The sequence below is a fragment of the Myotis brandtii genome, unplaced genomic scaffold (genome assembly GCF_000412655.1).
Source record: "Myotis brandtii unplaced genomic scaffold, ASM41265v1 scaffold182, whole genome shotgun sequence".
Lineage (NCBI taxonomy): Eukaryota > Metazoa > Chordata > Mammalia > Chiroptera > Vespertilionidae > Myotis > Myotis brandtii.
In genome coordinates, this window is record NW_005356751.1 from 3,784,707 (window position 1) to 3,799,005 (window position 14,299).

The window sequence follows — 14,299 nt, forward strand, 5'->3', positions numbered from 1 at the left end:
AGCCCCGCGGCGCCCCGCTCCGCTGCATTGTTCCCGATGCTGCCTCGGGCAGGGGCACTTCTTGAGCCTTGTTTACCGGCCCCCGCCCCGGCTGGGGCTTCGCTTGTGCCCCTCCTCCCCGGCTGGGGAAAGGGGCCAGAGGACTCCAAGGCGTCCGTGCTCCCCGAGTGGAGGGCTTGTAACTTCCACCGGGTCTGCCCCCCGCTCCCCTCCCGTCAGCTCTGGAATGTGTTTTCAAGGTGGAAAGGCTTGTGAGGGCTCCTCACCCAGAGAGGCTGTCAAGAGCGAGTGATGGCTGCGGAGGGGGGGCAGGTAGGGGCTTTTTTAGATCTGCGTTCCATCGAGCGGAGCACTGTTTCTACAGTGGCTTAAGGGAGGGGTTCCCTTTAAGATACGAACTACGACGGCTTCCCCTTGCCCTTCTACCTCATTATTTTGCAAAAATTAGTGTGGTGTTTTTGTTTTTTTTTTAAATCAAGCTTATATCTTAAGGGTATAGGACCCGAAGCATGCATTCATGGAAGCGATCCACAAAGAAGTCCCATAGTGTCTGTCTTGTTTTTAATTGCACCAAGTTCTTGATTATCCTTGCAAAGTAGGTGCTAGGAGGCAGGGATTTTTACGTTGTCATCACAACTAAAATTATATATATATATAATGTTTTATTCCCCCCCCCCCAAAGTTTCAGTATTTTCCAGTCTTGAGACCTTTATGAAATGACGGAAATTTGATGAAGTCAAAGTTTATTCACTCTCCATTCCCCTCTTCAATCGCAGGCCTTGCCCAGTGATGAACTAGTCTAACAGATGAAGCAAAAGGAGAGATTAGTGATTTGCCTAATTATTTTACAAGTGGATGATTAACACCTTAATAAATGAGACAGGATTTCCCAAACTCCTCTGTATAATTGATTGTATGTTGCTAGCCAAAGCCAGTTTTGATTTAGAAATTGGGCTCTTTCAGCAGGCAGAGCAGTTTCCTAGTTGTGTATATTTGTTTCTAGAAAAGCTTTAGTTATTTAAAAAAAAAAAAGCTTTCTGTGACTATGACTCTGAAGACGCAAATGTGTTTTGAAACAATACGTGGGTTTACCAAAGCAAAATTGATTGGAGCGTCTTGGCCAATACATATGGGCTTTCCCTTCACCCAGAGTATTCTATAGAAGGCCTATATCCAGTTTAGTGAAAAACAAGATTTTAAGGTATCTATTAAAAATGCCTGAGATTTCAAAGCCTGACAAATTAATAGGAAATTTTCTCGAATGATTTTCTTGTATGCGTGTCACTAATGAAAGGGTTAAACATTGTGGCCCTCTACCATGATGCCAGAACTATTACCAGAATGCTACCACATGTATACTTAGGGTTCCTTTCATCCTAGAGGAGATGTAATTAACTATTTAGATGATCACTTGTGTGTGATTATCTTAACAGCAAGTGCTATGAGCAAATTATTTGAACTAGAGAGCCTCTTCCTCTTTCATCCTACATTTTTTCAAAGTCCACAACCTATTTAAAATTTTGTAGAAATTTAAGAAATAGAAGAAAACATTTTTTCCATTCTTTTTCCTCCAGTACCTCCTGCCTCTTCCCCAGCCTGATCCTAAGTAAGAGAAAAATTTCAACCACTCCCTTGTAATTACCCCCACACATGGAAACCAAGATCCAAAAAAGTGGTGCTGTTTTCCCTAGTTCATGCTGTAGGCGGTTGATTCAGGGGTCCCTGGATGGCAGGTGCTTCATTTTATATTAGCATATTTCTGGGGTAAGATTCCATTATTTTCATGATATTTTCAAAGGGATCCATCATTGAAAAAAAGCTGCCATTGACTTAATGGTAAATTGGGTCTAGAACAGATTTCTCAACTTTGTGGAGTTCTTGATTGTTTCTACTATACCAGAGTAATGCAAAGGCTTTTCTAGGTTATTAGGAATATACTTCTATATTTTTACTAACAAAGTGAATTTAGATAGGTAAAAATTATGAAAAATATATGTGATAATGTGCTGAATTTCCATTTTTCCTCACAAAATGATTTTGTGTTTTTTGTTTGTGTTTTTTTTTTTTCATTTTAAACCAGTGTTAGTTTATATTCAGAATTTCTGGGAATGCTTACAGCATTTATAACTTATTATAATATTGGAGTGGTTAGCAATTAATAGAAGGTAAATTTTCTTTATTTTTTTATTTAAAAAAAATTTTTTTAAAATATATTTTATTGATTTTTTACAGAGAAGAAGGGAGAGAGATAGAGAGTTAGAAACATCGATGAGAGAGAAACATCAATCAGCTGCCTCCTGCACATCTCCTACTGGGGATGTGCCCACAACCCAGGTACATGCCCTTGACCGGAATCGAACCTGGGACCTTTCAGTCCGCAGACCGACGCTCTATCCACTGAGCCAAACCGGTTTCGGCAAATTTTCTTTTGAAGTACTTAATATAAACTTTCTGCATTTCATCTTAACCTAATTGAAATCCCTGGAGTATTACCCAGTGTAACTTTTAAAAATATATCTTTGATTAAAAAGATAAATTGTATATATTTGGTCAAGATTATAAAAATTTGATCAAGATTATAAAAAGTTATTAGGAATATGTGCTAGATAATAGTCTTAATTGCAATAATGACTATATGAAAGAATCTTATAACCAGAAGAGAATTTCAGGAATATTATCTTTTAGCAAGACTATTTTAAATCAAAGCAAGTAGCTTAATTTTAACTGCCAGATTTAGATGTTCTAAGAACAGATACGGCTTGATATAATGCATTTTTTTATCCTTAAAAAAACAAAAAGAAAAGCTGGTGTAAAGGGATGTGAAGAATAAATCATGAAGTTTATTTTATTTATAAAGGCTTTAGTGTTTCTATTTTTAGAAAATTTAGAACAGTGTTTTGAGATTTAAAAAAATAAACAATGGCCTTAGAAGTGACAGAACACTTGAGGTTTACAGTCGCCTTTGAATTGTTAAATAATTTAAATATTGGCTTAAATTTTTAGTACATTAACATTAGATAGGGGATTTTTTTGTTTTTTAAGAATTGACAATGTTCTTGATCACTATTGTCTTTAATTCTTAGAAAAGCAAATGTGTAACAAATAGACATGACTTCATACAAAGTGCTGTTCACCAGTAAACATACAAAATTATCTGGCTTATAATTCTTTCCTTTAAATAATGTATAAACTTCAAATAATATCAACACTGCAATTAAACATATTTTAAGTAAATTACTATAAAATGTAATACATAATATTTATAGTTTGCCTTTATGAATATAAGCTAGTAATCTGTTTTAACAGTTTTTTAAAATAAAAAAAATAAAAGTAAATAATGCTCATTTAGTGAAAATGCCATTTGGAAATTTTAAAAGGCAGCCTATTTAATAAAAGGCTAATATGCCAATTGACTGAATGCCTAATGACCAGTCATTATGACGCACACTGACCACCACGGGGCAGACACTTAACGCAAGAGCTTCCCCCTGGTGGTTAGTGCGCTCCCATAAGGGGAGCGCCGCTCAGCCAGAAGCTGGGCTCACAGCTGGCGAGTGCAGCAGCAGTGGCCGGAGCCTCTCCTGCCTCCACGGCAGCACTAAGGATGTCTGACTGCCAGCTTAGGCCTGCTCCTCATGAGTTAGACATCCCCCAAGGGCTCTCAGACTGTGAGAGGGCACAGGCCGGGGTGAGGGGCACCCTCGCTTCCCCGGTGCACCAAGCCTCTAATTTCCCATAAGCCCTTAAATCGAAGAGGAAGTAAAATAGAATTTTATGTTACTGAAAAAGTAATAACATGCTGTAGTGAAAACCTATGAATGTGTCTGAGGCAAATATATAGTATAAATACTTTCATTGTTAAACATTTTAAAAGGAAAATAAAAATTAAGCATCCAAGGCAAGGAGTTAGGGGAGAAAACCCACAAAAGCAAGGGAGAAAATGTAAAAACATGAATAAAATAGATAATCCAAAAACTAGTATTAAATTTAGAAAACTGGTTTTTAGAAAAGCACTATCAGATTTTAACAGGATTAGATGCAGTCTGTTTTAAGAAAAGGGGGAAATACCTGGATAGCAAAGCAAATGGGCAGTGTAAGTTAAATACTTTGATTTTTTTTTTTTTAATGTATAACTACTGCAGTTTATTTTGGCAAGTGGTTTACTTTCATTGTAAGCCATTCCAGTCAGAAAACAATACAGCTAGCAGGTATCTCTTAAGCATTAAAATGTTTTTCATTTAGAAGACATTTATTTTATCTTTTGCCATAACATATAAAATATCTTAATATTTGATATATCAGATTTCTACCTTAACACAGTAAGAATGTGGAGGCTTTCTATGATCATATTTTTTTCTGTAGGTGTGTGGTACATACTGAAATTTCACTGTGGGAGAGTGCCTTACTGTGTTCCAGTTCAGTCTTGCTATTAAGTGGGTGACATTTTTCTGTTGCTTAATCTGGGAAAATTATTCGCACTCTTCTGGAAGTTCTATTTTGGAGGGGTTTAATGTACATTTCCTGCTGATGTGTGCTTAGTAATAATGTTTGCCCATTTTCCCTAAACCTGTCTATACTGTGCTCTTTCCTGAATATGTGCTCAATGCATATTTATTGAATTATGAAGACTTTTAGTGATATGAATGCATTTGTTTAATAAAAACCTCATTTTAAAGAGCGCTTAATGAGGTTTTTCTAGTTTGATGTTTTGAGAAATTCTTGGGTTTTCTAGATTACTCACATTAATGAGGTTTTATTATTGACATTTGTTTTAATATATGCAGATTTTAAAATTAATGTGGAACTGTTTTTTCCCAATACATGTTTTTGGGATTATTATGATTTTTCATTAGTTTGGAAAATTCTGAAATAATTTCTAAAAGAGAAAGGTAATTTTATTATGTAGGGTTGTATTTTTAAGCAAATAATACAGGAATTTGTTCTTTGTAGTTAGACTTATACCATACTTATATTTTCTTTACTTTAAGGAGACAACTCCTTACTATAAAATTTCTGATTTCTAAAAAATAGATTTTGGCAAGGGTAGAGAGAGTAAAACCAAAATTCAAACTGAAGAATATTGCATGAAGTAACTATTCTAATTTTCTCAAAATGTTTTTGTTCTCCACTGTGGTAAGACATTTTTCTTTAATTTCTATACTAGTATAATTGAAATATTGCCAGAATCTATTGCTTACTTAATGTATTATCTATATAGGGTTTATTATATGGAATTTTAAGAATAGTTCACTATCTTAACATTGCATTTCAGGTCTGAAAACAGCAGATGCTGTATTTTGATGTATTATAATGAAGACCCCAAAGTCACAATAAACAACTTCTAAAAACATACAGAATTGTAACTACAGGGGAAAGTTAGCCAGTCTGTTCCTACTAGTGACATCTTCTGTTTGTACAGCTGTTGACTACAGCAGATCCTCTTTTTTGCTGAACACAAAGGATCATTTTAGTGTTTGTGAATTGTATTGTTGAACTCTGATATCTAGAATTGCACTTAGAAACCAGTACAAACTTTAATGTTTAAGGGTATATAGGGGTGGGCAAAAGTAGGTTTACTGTTGTGAGTACTCGAAACACAGAGCTTATTTTTCTATTATTTCTATTATTAATTATTGTATTATTTATTATTAACCTATTTTTGCCCACTCCTGTGCACTGTGTATGTGAAGACATTAGTTATAATTTATGCATGACACCTTTTAAAGAGCGACTTCCCTATATTCATGAGACCCTTAAATAAAAGTATAGATGAAACTAGTATAAAAAACTTGCAACTTTTTACTTGAGCAAGAATTTGAATTTGTTGTTACAAAAGTAATTTATGACATTATTTTTTTAGGGGGGGGGTGTCCAGAAAAATGTTCTTAAAGTTTTTTTGTTTCTTTATAATTATATTAATAGCACTCCTTTTTTCATGTTAGACTGAGAATTTGATGTAATCATATTCCTTGTTTTAAAACAAATCCTAATGTCTTCTCGTCCAAATTTATAAAACTATTCAGAAAATTCATATAAGTTCAGAAGGACTTTTTGATTTTTAAAAATACTAAAAGTTATTTTTTAGTATAGTTAAAATGTGATTTATTTGCCTTCTTATGCATATGTATAAACTACATAAAGCAAGCTTCCATTATCTGTGTATTATTGTTGAAACTCAGTTTTTTTCCATAATTAGGGAAACATTTATTAGGTTGATTATTTTATGCCTTATATAAATAAGTTTGAAGTTCTAGTGACTGTTACAGTGAATAGAACTGGCTTATTTTATTAGCATTTGAAGGGGTTTTTACCTCCTGTGTTGAAATTCAAGAAACTGAGTTTAGTTCTCAGATATTTGTAAGTTCAATGACCTATCTACTTCAGATTTGGTTAGTGGTATAAAAGTAGACTTCAAAGTTAAATCAGATTTGAGGAAGGATATTGAATTAATACTGCTATATAGTTCAGATTATCTTCTTTCTCCTTTTTAAAAAGTACTTCTGAATTTCCAGTGGAATCTTTTTAGAGAAATTTTTTTCTGAATAAGGCTATATATTGAGCATATCAAGTCTTATCTTTAGTGTTTCTTGGATTTGTTACTGATTACTTTTCTGAGAAACAGGCCTGAAATTTATTCTGAGAACTCTGCCTTGGTGAGAGCTTCTAATAAATGCTATCCTAGTGTGTTTGTTGGGGAAAAATTCTGGTTAGGATTGTTGATTTGAGGTGATTGATTTGAGTGGTTGAAATATTGGACTGCATTTCACTTACTGGTTTATATTTATCTGGTTTTTTTGCATTCTGCTTTTGCAGAATGTGCCTATAGGTTTTTTCTTTTATAATTAAATTTTTAAAATTTGTTGTTAAATATGACAGATGCAAAAAGAAAACTGCCTAACACCAATATACAGCTAAATGAATTATATAAGGTGAATACCTTCTAAGTATCACCCAAATTAGGACACAGAACGTTGCCAGGCACCCCAGAATTTCTTCCCAATCACAGCTCCTTCTTTTCTAATAGTAATTCCTATTCTGACTTTTATGGATCGTACTTACTTTTCTTTATAGTAAATAAATGTCACCCATATGTGCATTCTTAAATACTTTAGTTTTTAAAGTGTCTTTTGAATCTCTAGATTTATTATAAGAAAAGATATAAAATAAACTAAAATGGAGTATATATTCTGAATTACTTTAGTTTGCTCAGCTTATCTTCTGGAAAACTGAAGTACTTATTTTTTCCCCAGTTTAAGTGTGAACCAGAAGTTTCCTCCCCCTTATATATGTATATTTTAAATTCATCTTAGACATTTTCCTTCCATGCTAATCTAATTTCCTGAAAAGGACAGAAATAGACTATTTAAACAAATATAATTATCCTTCAGAATGCTGCTTAATGATCTCCCCTCTCTCCCCCCAAACAAAATTAGTTAAAAACACATTGTTATGGAAAAGAAAACCCAAACAAAACAAAACACATTGTTAGTCTGCAGAGCTAGATTTCTTACTACCAACCTTATTTGGGGACTCTGAGGTTTGACTGACTTCCTTCTACTCTTGATTGTTAAGACATGATTTCATAGAAATGTAGTAACCTTTGATAAGTTTTCCCCAGTTTTATTTAATGACTTTTGCTGTATAACTTAATCATATTTAATTATTTTAATTTGTCATTGTGTTCCTTTGGATGTTTTGTGAATAATGAAAAGAGACCTAATTACTGTTTGTAAAAACTGACTTGTTAAATTGTGAATTAATATTACTTAAATTTTTTGTTCATTTGTTAATAATGTGTTTCACTTTCTCTTTGAAGAATGTCAAGCTGTCAGCTGAGGTAGAGCCATTTATTCCCCAGAAGAAGAATCCTGATACATTTATGATCCCTATGGCACTCCCAAATGAGAATGGAAATGTTTCTGGTATAGAACCAACTCCAATTCCCAGCTACTTGATTACTTGTTATCCATTTGTGCAGGAAAACCAATCCAATAGGTAATTTGTTTATTATTTTCTTTTTTAGTTGGGGTGGGGAAGAGAGGGGTAGAAAACATAGAAGTTGACAAAGCACATTGTCAACTTTTTCCTTTTATAACTTGTAAACATGAATCATTTTTCTATTCATTAAGAGGAGTAAATAAAGCCAAGTGATGTAGAAATTTGAAAACTATTAACATGGATTATTTTCTCATTCTTTCTAAAAGGTTATGGAGTTCTTTGGATATATTTTCTATAATAAGTAAAATTTGTCTGAAGTAAATTGACTTAAAGGGAGGAATGAATTACTCAGAAAGAGATAAGCAGAAACCTTTTTTTGAGATTAGGTATCTAATCATAATTGCCAAGATAATCTGGCATAAGAAGAAAATATCAAGGGATAGTCCTTAACTTTGAAGCTTTTATGGTTAGTTAGCATATAACTCTAGACTCTGATTCTAGTTCCAAATTTAGCTTCAGTGCTATAGCCTACAACAATGGTTCTCAACCTTCCTAATGCCGCAACCCTTTAATATAGTTCCTCGTGTTGTGGTGACCCCCAATTTCATTGTTACAAATTGAACATAATTAAAGCATAGTGATTAATCACAAAAACAATATGTAATTATATATGTGTTTTCCGATGGTCTTAGGCGACCCCTGTGAAAGGGTCGTTCGACCCCCCAAAGGGGTCGCGACCCACAGGTTGAGAACCGCTGGTCTACAGGATGATTTAACAAATTGCTTGCAATTCAGATAATGTGTAACCTAGTAACCATTAGGTTTCTAACTTTGCTTATGTTGTCTGGATGATTAGCACTTCATTGGTATAGTTTATTTTATTGCTGTGTAAAAGTAATTTTAGATTCTTTCAAGTTATATCACACACAGAAAATTGTACTTCTCTAGCATTGTGGGATAAATGGATGAAGTAGCTAGGCTCTCTAGACTCTGCCCAGCCACCCCTGAGGGCTAAGGCAGTCAATATTTCTACACATCTATAATCCATTGTGACACACTAGTGTACCAAGGCACATTCTTTGAGAAATTACGGATATATGAGATATAAGATCACTAAACAACTTTCTCAAGTTAAATATTCAAGTTAATAATCTGAAACTCTTAATAGTTTAGGGGATTGGACAAATAGTAGAAACTAAAGGATCCTTCTCAAATAAGTTAGCATTATACTTAAAAAATCTTTGACCTATATGGACTATATCCATAGTGATTTGTAAACTAAAATTAATAATAGTATTTTTTGTATTTAACAAAATGATCAAGTGTATAGTATGGCAAATTTAATTTTTCTTACCTTACCAAATAATTTCTTTTTTTTTGTTCTTTTTAAATTTATTTTTGTTTGTTAATCCTCACCTGAGGATATTTTTCCATTGATTTTAGGGAGAGTGAAAGGGAGAAGGAGAGACACAGAGAGAGAAACATCAATGTGTCTGTACACATCGTTTGGTTGCTTCCATTATAGCCTGACCAGGGCCGGCAGGGGTCAAGCCTGCAACTGAGGAACGTGCCCTTGACCAAAATCAAACCCGGGACCCTTCAGTCCACAGGCCGATTCTTTATCCACTGAGCCAAACTGGCTAGAGCACCAAATAATCTTTTGAGAATTCATGAGTAAGCCAGTTAGCAGATTATGTAAAAATATTTTCAGAATTATGGCAGTGAACATTTTTCCATTTTGCTTTGTCATAGGAGTAGTGAGGAAAAGCTCTATGATCCAGCTCTCCTTGACCTTTCATTCCTCAGCAACAACCTTCTGTGAGAAGGACTGCTGAGACAAGAAAAATCTTGCTGGTGCTTTATAGGAACTGCACTAGAAAAAGCTCTAATACTAGGAATAGTAGATGGCAGTGGACAGGCTTGCCTTTTCTTCTCTTCTTTCCCTTGGATCTGAAGCCTGCTTCCATTGCCAAGAAGGGAAGCCAGGAAAAGAGCTGGACTTGGCCAAGTATTTAAGGGAGTATGGGAGAGGAGTAGGAGGCCCTTGGGTCTGAGCTAAAGAATGAGATGTGGAGGAATCAAATCACCTATTGTAGTGATCACTTTACACAATGATCACCTTACGCTGGTCTTTGCAGAAGGCTATCACAGTTATTAGCATTGGGTGGGAACGTAGGACTGCTGGCAGATCCAGCAGCTAGGTGTTTAACTTTTAGGCAGAAATATCATGAGGATGTTAAGGAGAGAGTTACAAATAAGAATATGTATTTTTAAAATATTGGAAAGCAGTAAAACTAAAACTATCAGTTTGAATTCCTTTATACTGTCATTTAAATTGTTATATATACACTAGAGGCCTGTTGCATGAAAAGATTCCTGCAATAGGCCTTCCCTTCCCCTGGCTGCCGGCACCGGTTTTCCTCCGGCACCCGGGATCCAGGCCTTCGCTCCAGCCGGAGGCGCCTCCAAGCCTCTCGTGCTCCGGTGGCCGGAGCCGCCTTCAGTCTTCGCTCCACCGCTTCGCGCCTACGTATGCAAATTAACTGCCATCTTTGTTGGCGGTTAATTTGCATATCTCGCTGATTAGCCAATGGGAGGCGTAGGGAAGGTACAGTCAATTTCATCCGTTGTCTATTATTAGATAGGATAATTTCTATAGCAAAGAAACATATAATTTTATCTCATGGTTCAGAATTATTGTGAAGCCACTATTCTGTTCTGTGTTTTCTTTTATTAAAATGAGTTGAGATTTTACTTTAACATTACTTTTATAATTGTCAATAGCTTTGTTCTGTTTTTGTTTTTACAGACAGTTTCCATTATATAACAGTGATATACGATGGCAACAGCCCAATCCAAACCCTGCTGGACCATACCTTGCTTACCCCATTATACCTGCTCAGCCACCTGTTTCTACAGAGTATACATATTATCAGCTGATGCCAGCACCATGTGCCCAAGTTATGGGTTTTTATCATCCTTTTCCTACACCTTACTCCAACACCTTTCAGACTGCAAATACTGTAAATACTATAACCACAGAATGCACTGAACGTCCAAATCAACTTGGACAAGTCTTCCCGTTGTCCAGTCATAGAAGCAGAAACAGTAACAGAGGACCAATGGTACCAAAAGTAAGTGACTGATTTTGATTGGCTTTTATGTTTGATATTTCTGTTGTTAATAATAGAGTAAGTAATCTGCCACTTGTATTGATTAGCTTTAAATGCTGAATTTACTACAAAACATTTTGTTCACTATCTATCTATATATATAAAAGCCTAAGTGATCAGCCAACTATTCGACTGTCTGGCCGTCCAACCGGTAGCTATGACGTGCACTGACCACCAGGGGGCAGATGCTCAACACAGGAGCTCCTGAGCTGCGGTTCTCGGGTGACGCACACAGAACCAGAGAGGAAGGAGTCTTATTCCAGGGTGTGTCACCCGAGAACTGCCCTCTTGCAATCTGGGACCCTTTGAGGGATGTTGGCGAGCCAGTTTCGGCCTGATGGCTAGGCCGAGGGATCCCACCGGTGCATGAATCCATGCACCAGGCCTCTAGTCATAAAATAGTTAAAGGGTTATAGTATTTATAAAATAATTCTCTTTTTTATTGTTTTTCATTTTTAATTGGTGATTATTTATATTTGTCTTGAAGTTCCTTCAAAGAGTTTTACATAAACAAAATGCACAAATATTTCCAAATTAGTTTAATTTAGTGATAAAAATCGCATAGTGACACAGTATTTATAAGTGGTTAGTTTGGATCCCATGCTAGGGTATTGAATGGCTCATGCACTTCAGGATATTTCAGTCTTCAAAAATCAGCAGGAAATATTATGGAAAAGAACATTTGTGGTTCATTAAATCCCTTTAACTTCATTGTTTCTGTCTTGTGAATTTTTAGGAGGAATGCCACTTTGTTATTCAGAAGGTTACTTTTCTATTGAAGCCTTAGTATCAAAACAAATAAAAAAATTTTTTTTTCTCAGCACTTTTGAACTAATGGGAGGCAGAGTGACTTATTTCTTAGATGTATCTTATATCTGTATCAAGGAGTTGGTGCTTTGCTAGATCCCATTAGCCAACCTTCATTGAAAAGTCTTTTCTGTCTTTGGCATACTTTTTACAAATTAAAATACAAACCAGCAGCAGAAGTTGTTTTATTAATTATTGATTGAGAAAATTAAGAATGCAAGTAACATGGGGGGAAGGAGGTGTGGGGGGTGTGGGAAGAGACTGGACAAAAATCTTACACCTATGGATGAGGACAGTGGTAGGGGGTAAGGGCATGGGGTGGGGTGGGAACCTGGTGGAGGGGAGATATGGTGGAAAAAAGAGGAACATCTGTAATAATCTGAACAATAAAAGATTTATTAATTAAAAAAAAAAAAGAATGCAAGTAACAATTAAAATGAATTTATATTTTTATTTATAGTAGTGTTAATGGTTATTTGAAAAATAGTGTTTAAATGTGTCTACAATACCTATTTAGCCTATTATGATTGGCTGCAGATAATATCATGAAATCCTAACACAGAAGTCCTATTTCCCCGTGAGTTGGGAGCCACTGATTTGGAGCATACATTTAGGTATATTGTATAGTGGATGTGTATTCTATAATGTTTAGTACATTAACTAGAATCTTAATTTTTTTTTTTACTTAAATCATCAACAGCTTTTACAACAGCACATAAAAAGCAAAAGGCCACAGGTGAAAAATGTAGCTACTCAGAAAGAGACAAATGCAGCAGGTCCTGATAATCGATCAAAAATTGTGCTTCTGGTAGATGCTTCACAGCAAACTGGTAAGGCAGGGGTTCTTCTGTACAGTATATGTTACTAATTTTTATCTGTTGTCATGCATCGGCTTAATAATTGTGGATGATACCACTTTTTATGATTCTAGACCAGCCGTGGGCAAACTATGGCCCGCGGGCCGGATCCAGCCCGTTTGAAATGAATAAAACTAAAAAAAAAAAAAAAAGACCGTACCCTTTTATGTAATGATGTTTACTTTGAATTTATATTAGTTCACACAAACACTCCATCCATGCTTTTGTTCCGGCCCTCCGGTCCAGTTTAAGAACCCATTGTGGCCCTCGAGTCAAAAAGTTTGCCCACCCCTGTTCTAGACTTTCACCCATTCATTTATCCTGCCACTTTGTGAAATTCTCTAGAAAGGATGAAATAGTCCATGTCCTTAATGTTCTTTCAACTTGTTTGCTGGCTTATATACAATTTTGCACAGGGTTTGAGATTTCCTCATAAAGCAGTGGAGCCGTTCAGAAATCAGAGATGGAATTTTTAAAAAGCTGTAGAAATATGAGGGAGTCATTTTGATAGAAATCATAATTCTACTTATTTTTATAACTAGATTAAAACCTGTTATAAAACATCCCTAATATTCTATAATATTTTTCTAGAAAGAATTAGCAAGTTTTTAATTCACATTTTAACATAGATCTAAACCAGACCTGTGAGTTCAAATAAGTAAAAATTTTGGATTAGTAGGATATAATTTTGTCATAAGTTTTTTAGAAGATGGTATAAACATTAAATTAAAAAGCTTTCTCCAGGTAATAGATAAGAATTAATAGTCTTATAATATTCTAGCTATTTTCCTATTTTCATCATACAATTCCACCTACTAGATAGAGTAGATAGCTGTCTATCACCTCTCACCCATTCTCATTAACACTAGTAAAAAAATCTTTGTTAATTATCCAAGGCCAAAAATTAGATCTGTTCAAAGGCACATTTGCTTTTTACCCCTCTATAGTCTCCACTCAAATGCAGTCTGGTTTAAAATAAATCAGGTGGCGCTACTTTCTTCCATTGGAATTTCATTTTTCTTTTGAACTCTATTCAATTATCTTTTTACAATTGCTTAGATCCATTAGGAGCAAGAAAGGATCTGAGAATCAGTTAAAAAACAATCTTGCTGACAGTACTCGCTGTGTGGTTTGTAGGGCATAAAACAGTGATATTAACAGACTCTGACAAATGGTTGGGGTGGCTATGGAAAAGAATCACATGTAATATCTTACAAAGTTTTCTATGTTTTGGTTGTTCCTAATCATAGTGAACCATTTATACGTGATTTCAACCCTGGGACTCCTTGAAAAAATTATCTGTACTTTAGTTTTATCATTGTGACCACAAAATCAGCCTTCTGAAGTATCTATCCTATCTAATAAAAGACAAAAAGGGTAATTAACCATACCTCCGCTACGCTTCCCATTGGCTAATCAGGGTGATATGCAAATTAACTGCCAACAAAGATGGCGGCCGGCAGCCACGCAGCTGAAGCGAGCAGGCTTGCTTTCTCCAGTGATGGAGGAAGCCAAGGTTCCCCG

General features: G+C 35.2%; 1 protein-coding gene across 5 annotated transcripts in view; it reads left to right on the forward strand.

The window, feature by feature from the left end:
• Positions 1–255: 255 nt before the first annotated feature.
• The window catches only part of SECISBP2L (SECIS binding protein 2-like), a 62,912-nt gene continuing 48,868 nt past the window's right edge, over positions 256–14,299 (forward strand). For 4 of the 5 annotated variants that reach the window (XM_014537827.1, XM_014537828.1, XM_014537830.1 and 1 more), the window contains exons 1-4: positions 5,098–5,133; positions 7,817–7,995; positions 10,748–11,072; positions 12,619–12,748. In XM_014537827.1, the coding sequence (XP_014393313.1) occupies positions 5,113–5,133; positions 7,817–7,995; positions 10,748–11,072; positions 12,619–12,748 (655 nt within the window). In that variant the 5' untranslated portion in view covers positions 5,098–5,112. Of the gene's footprint in view, positions 313–5,097; positions 5,134–7,816; positions 7,996–10,747; positions 11,073–12,618; positions 12,749–14,299 lie in introns of those variants that run through there. The other variant, XM_005863966.2, reaches the window with a different exon arrangement.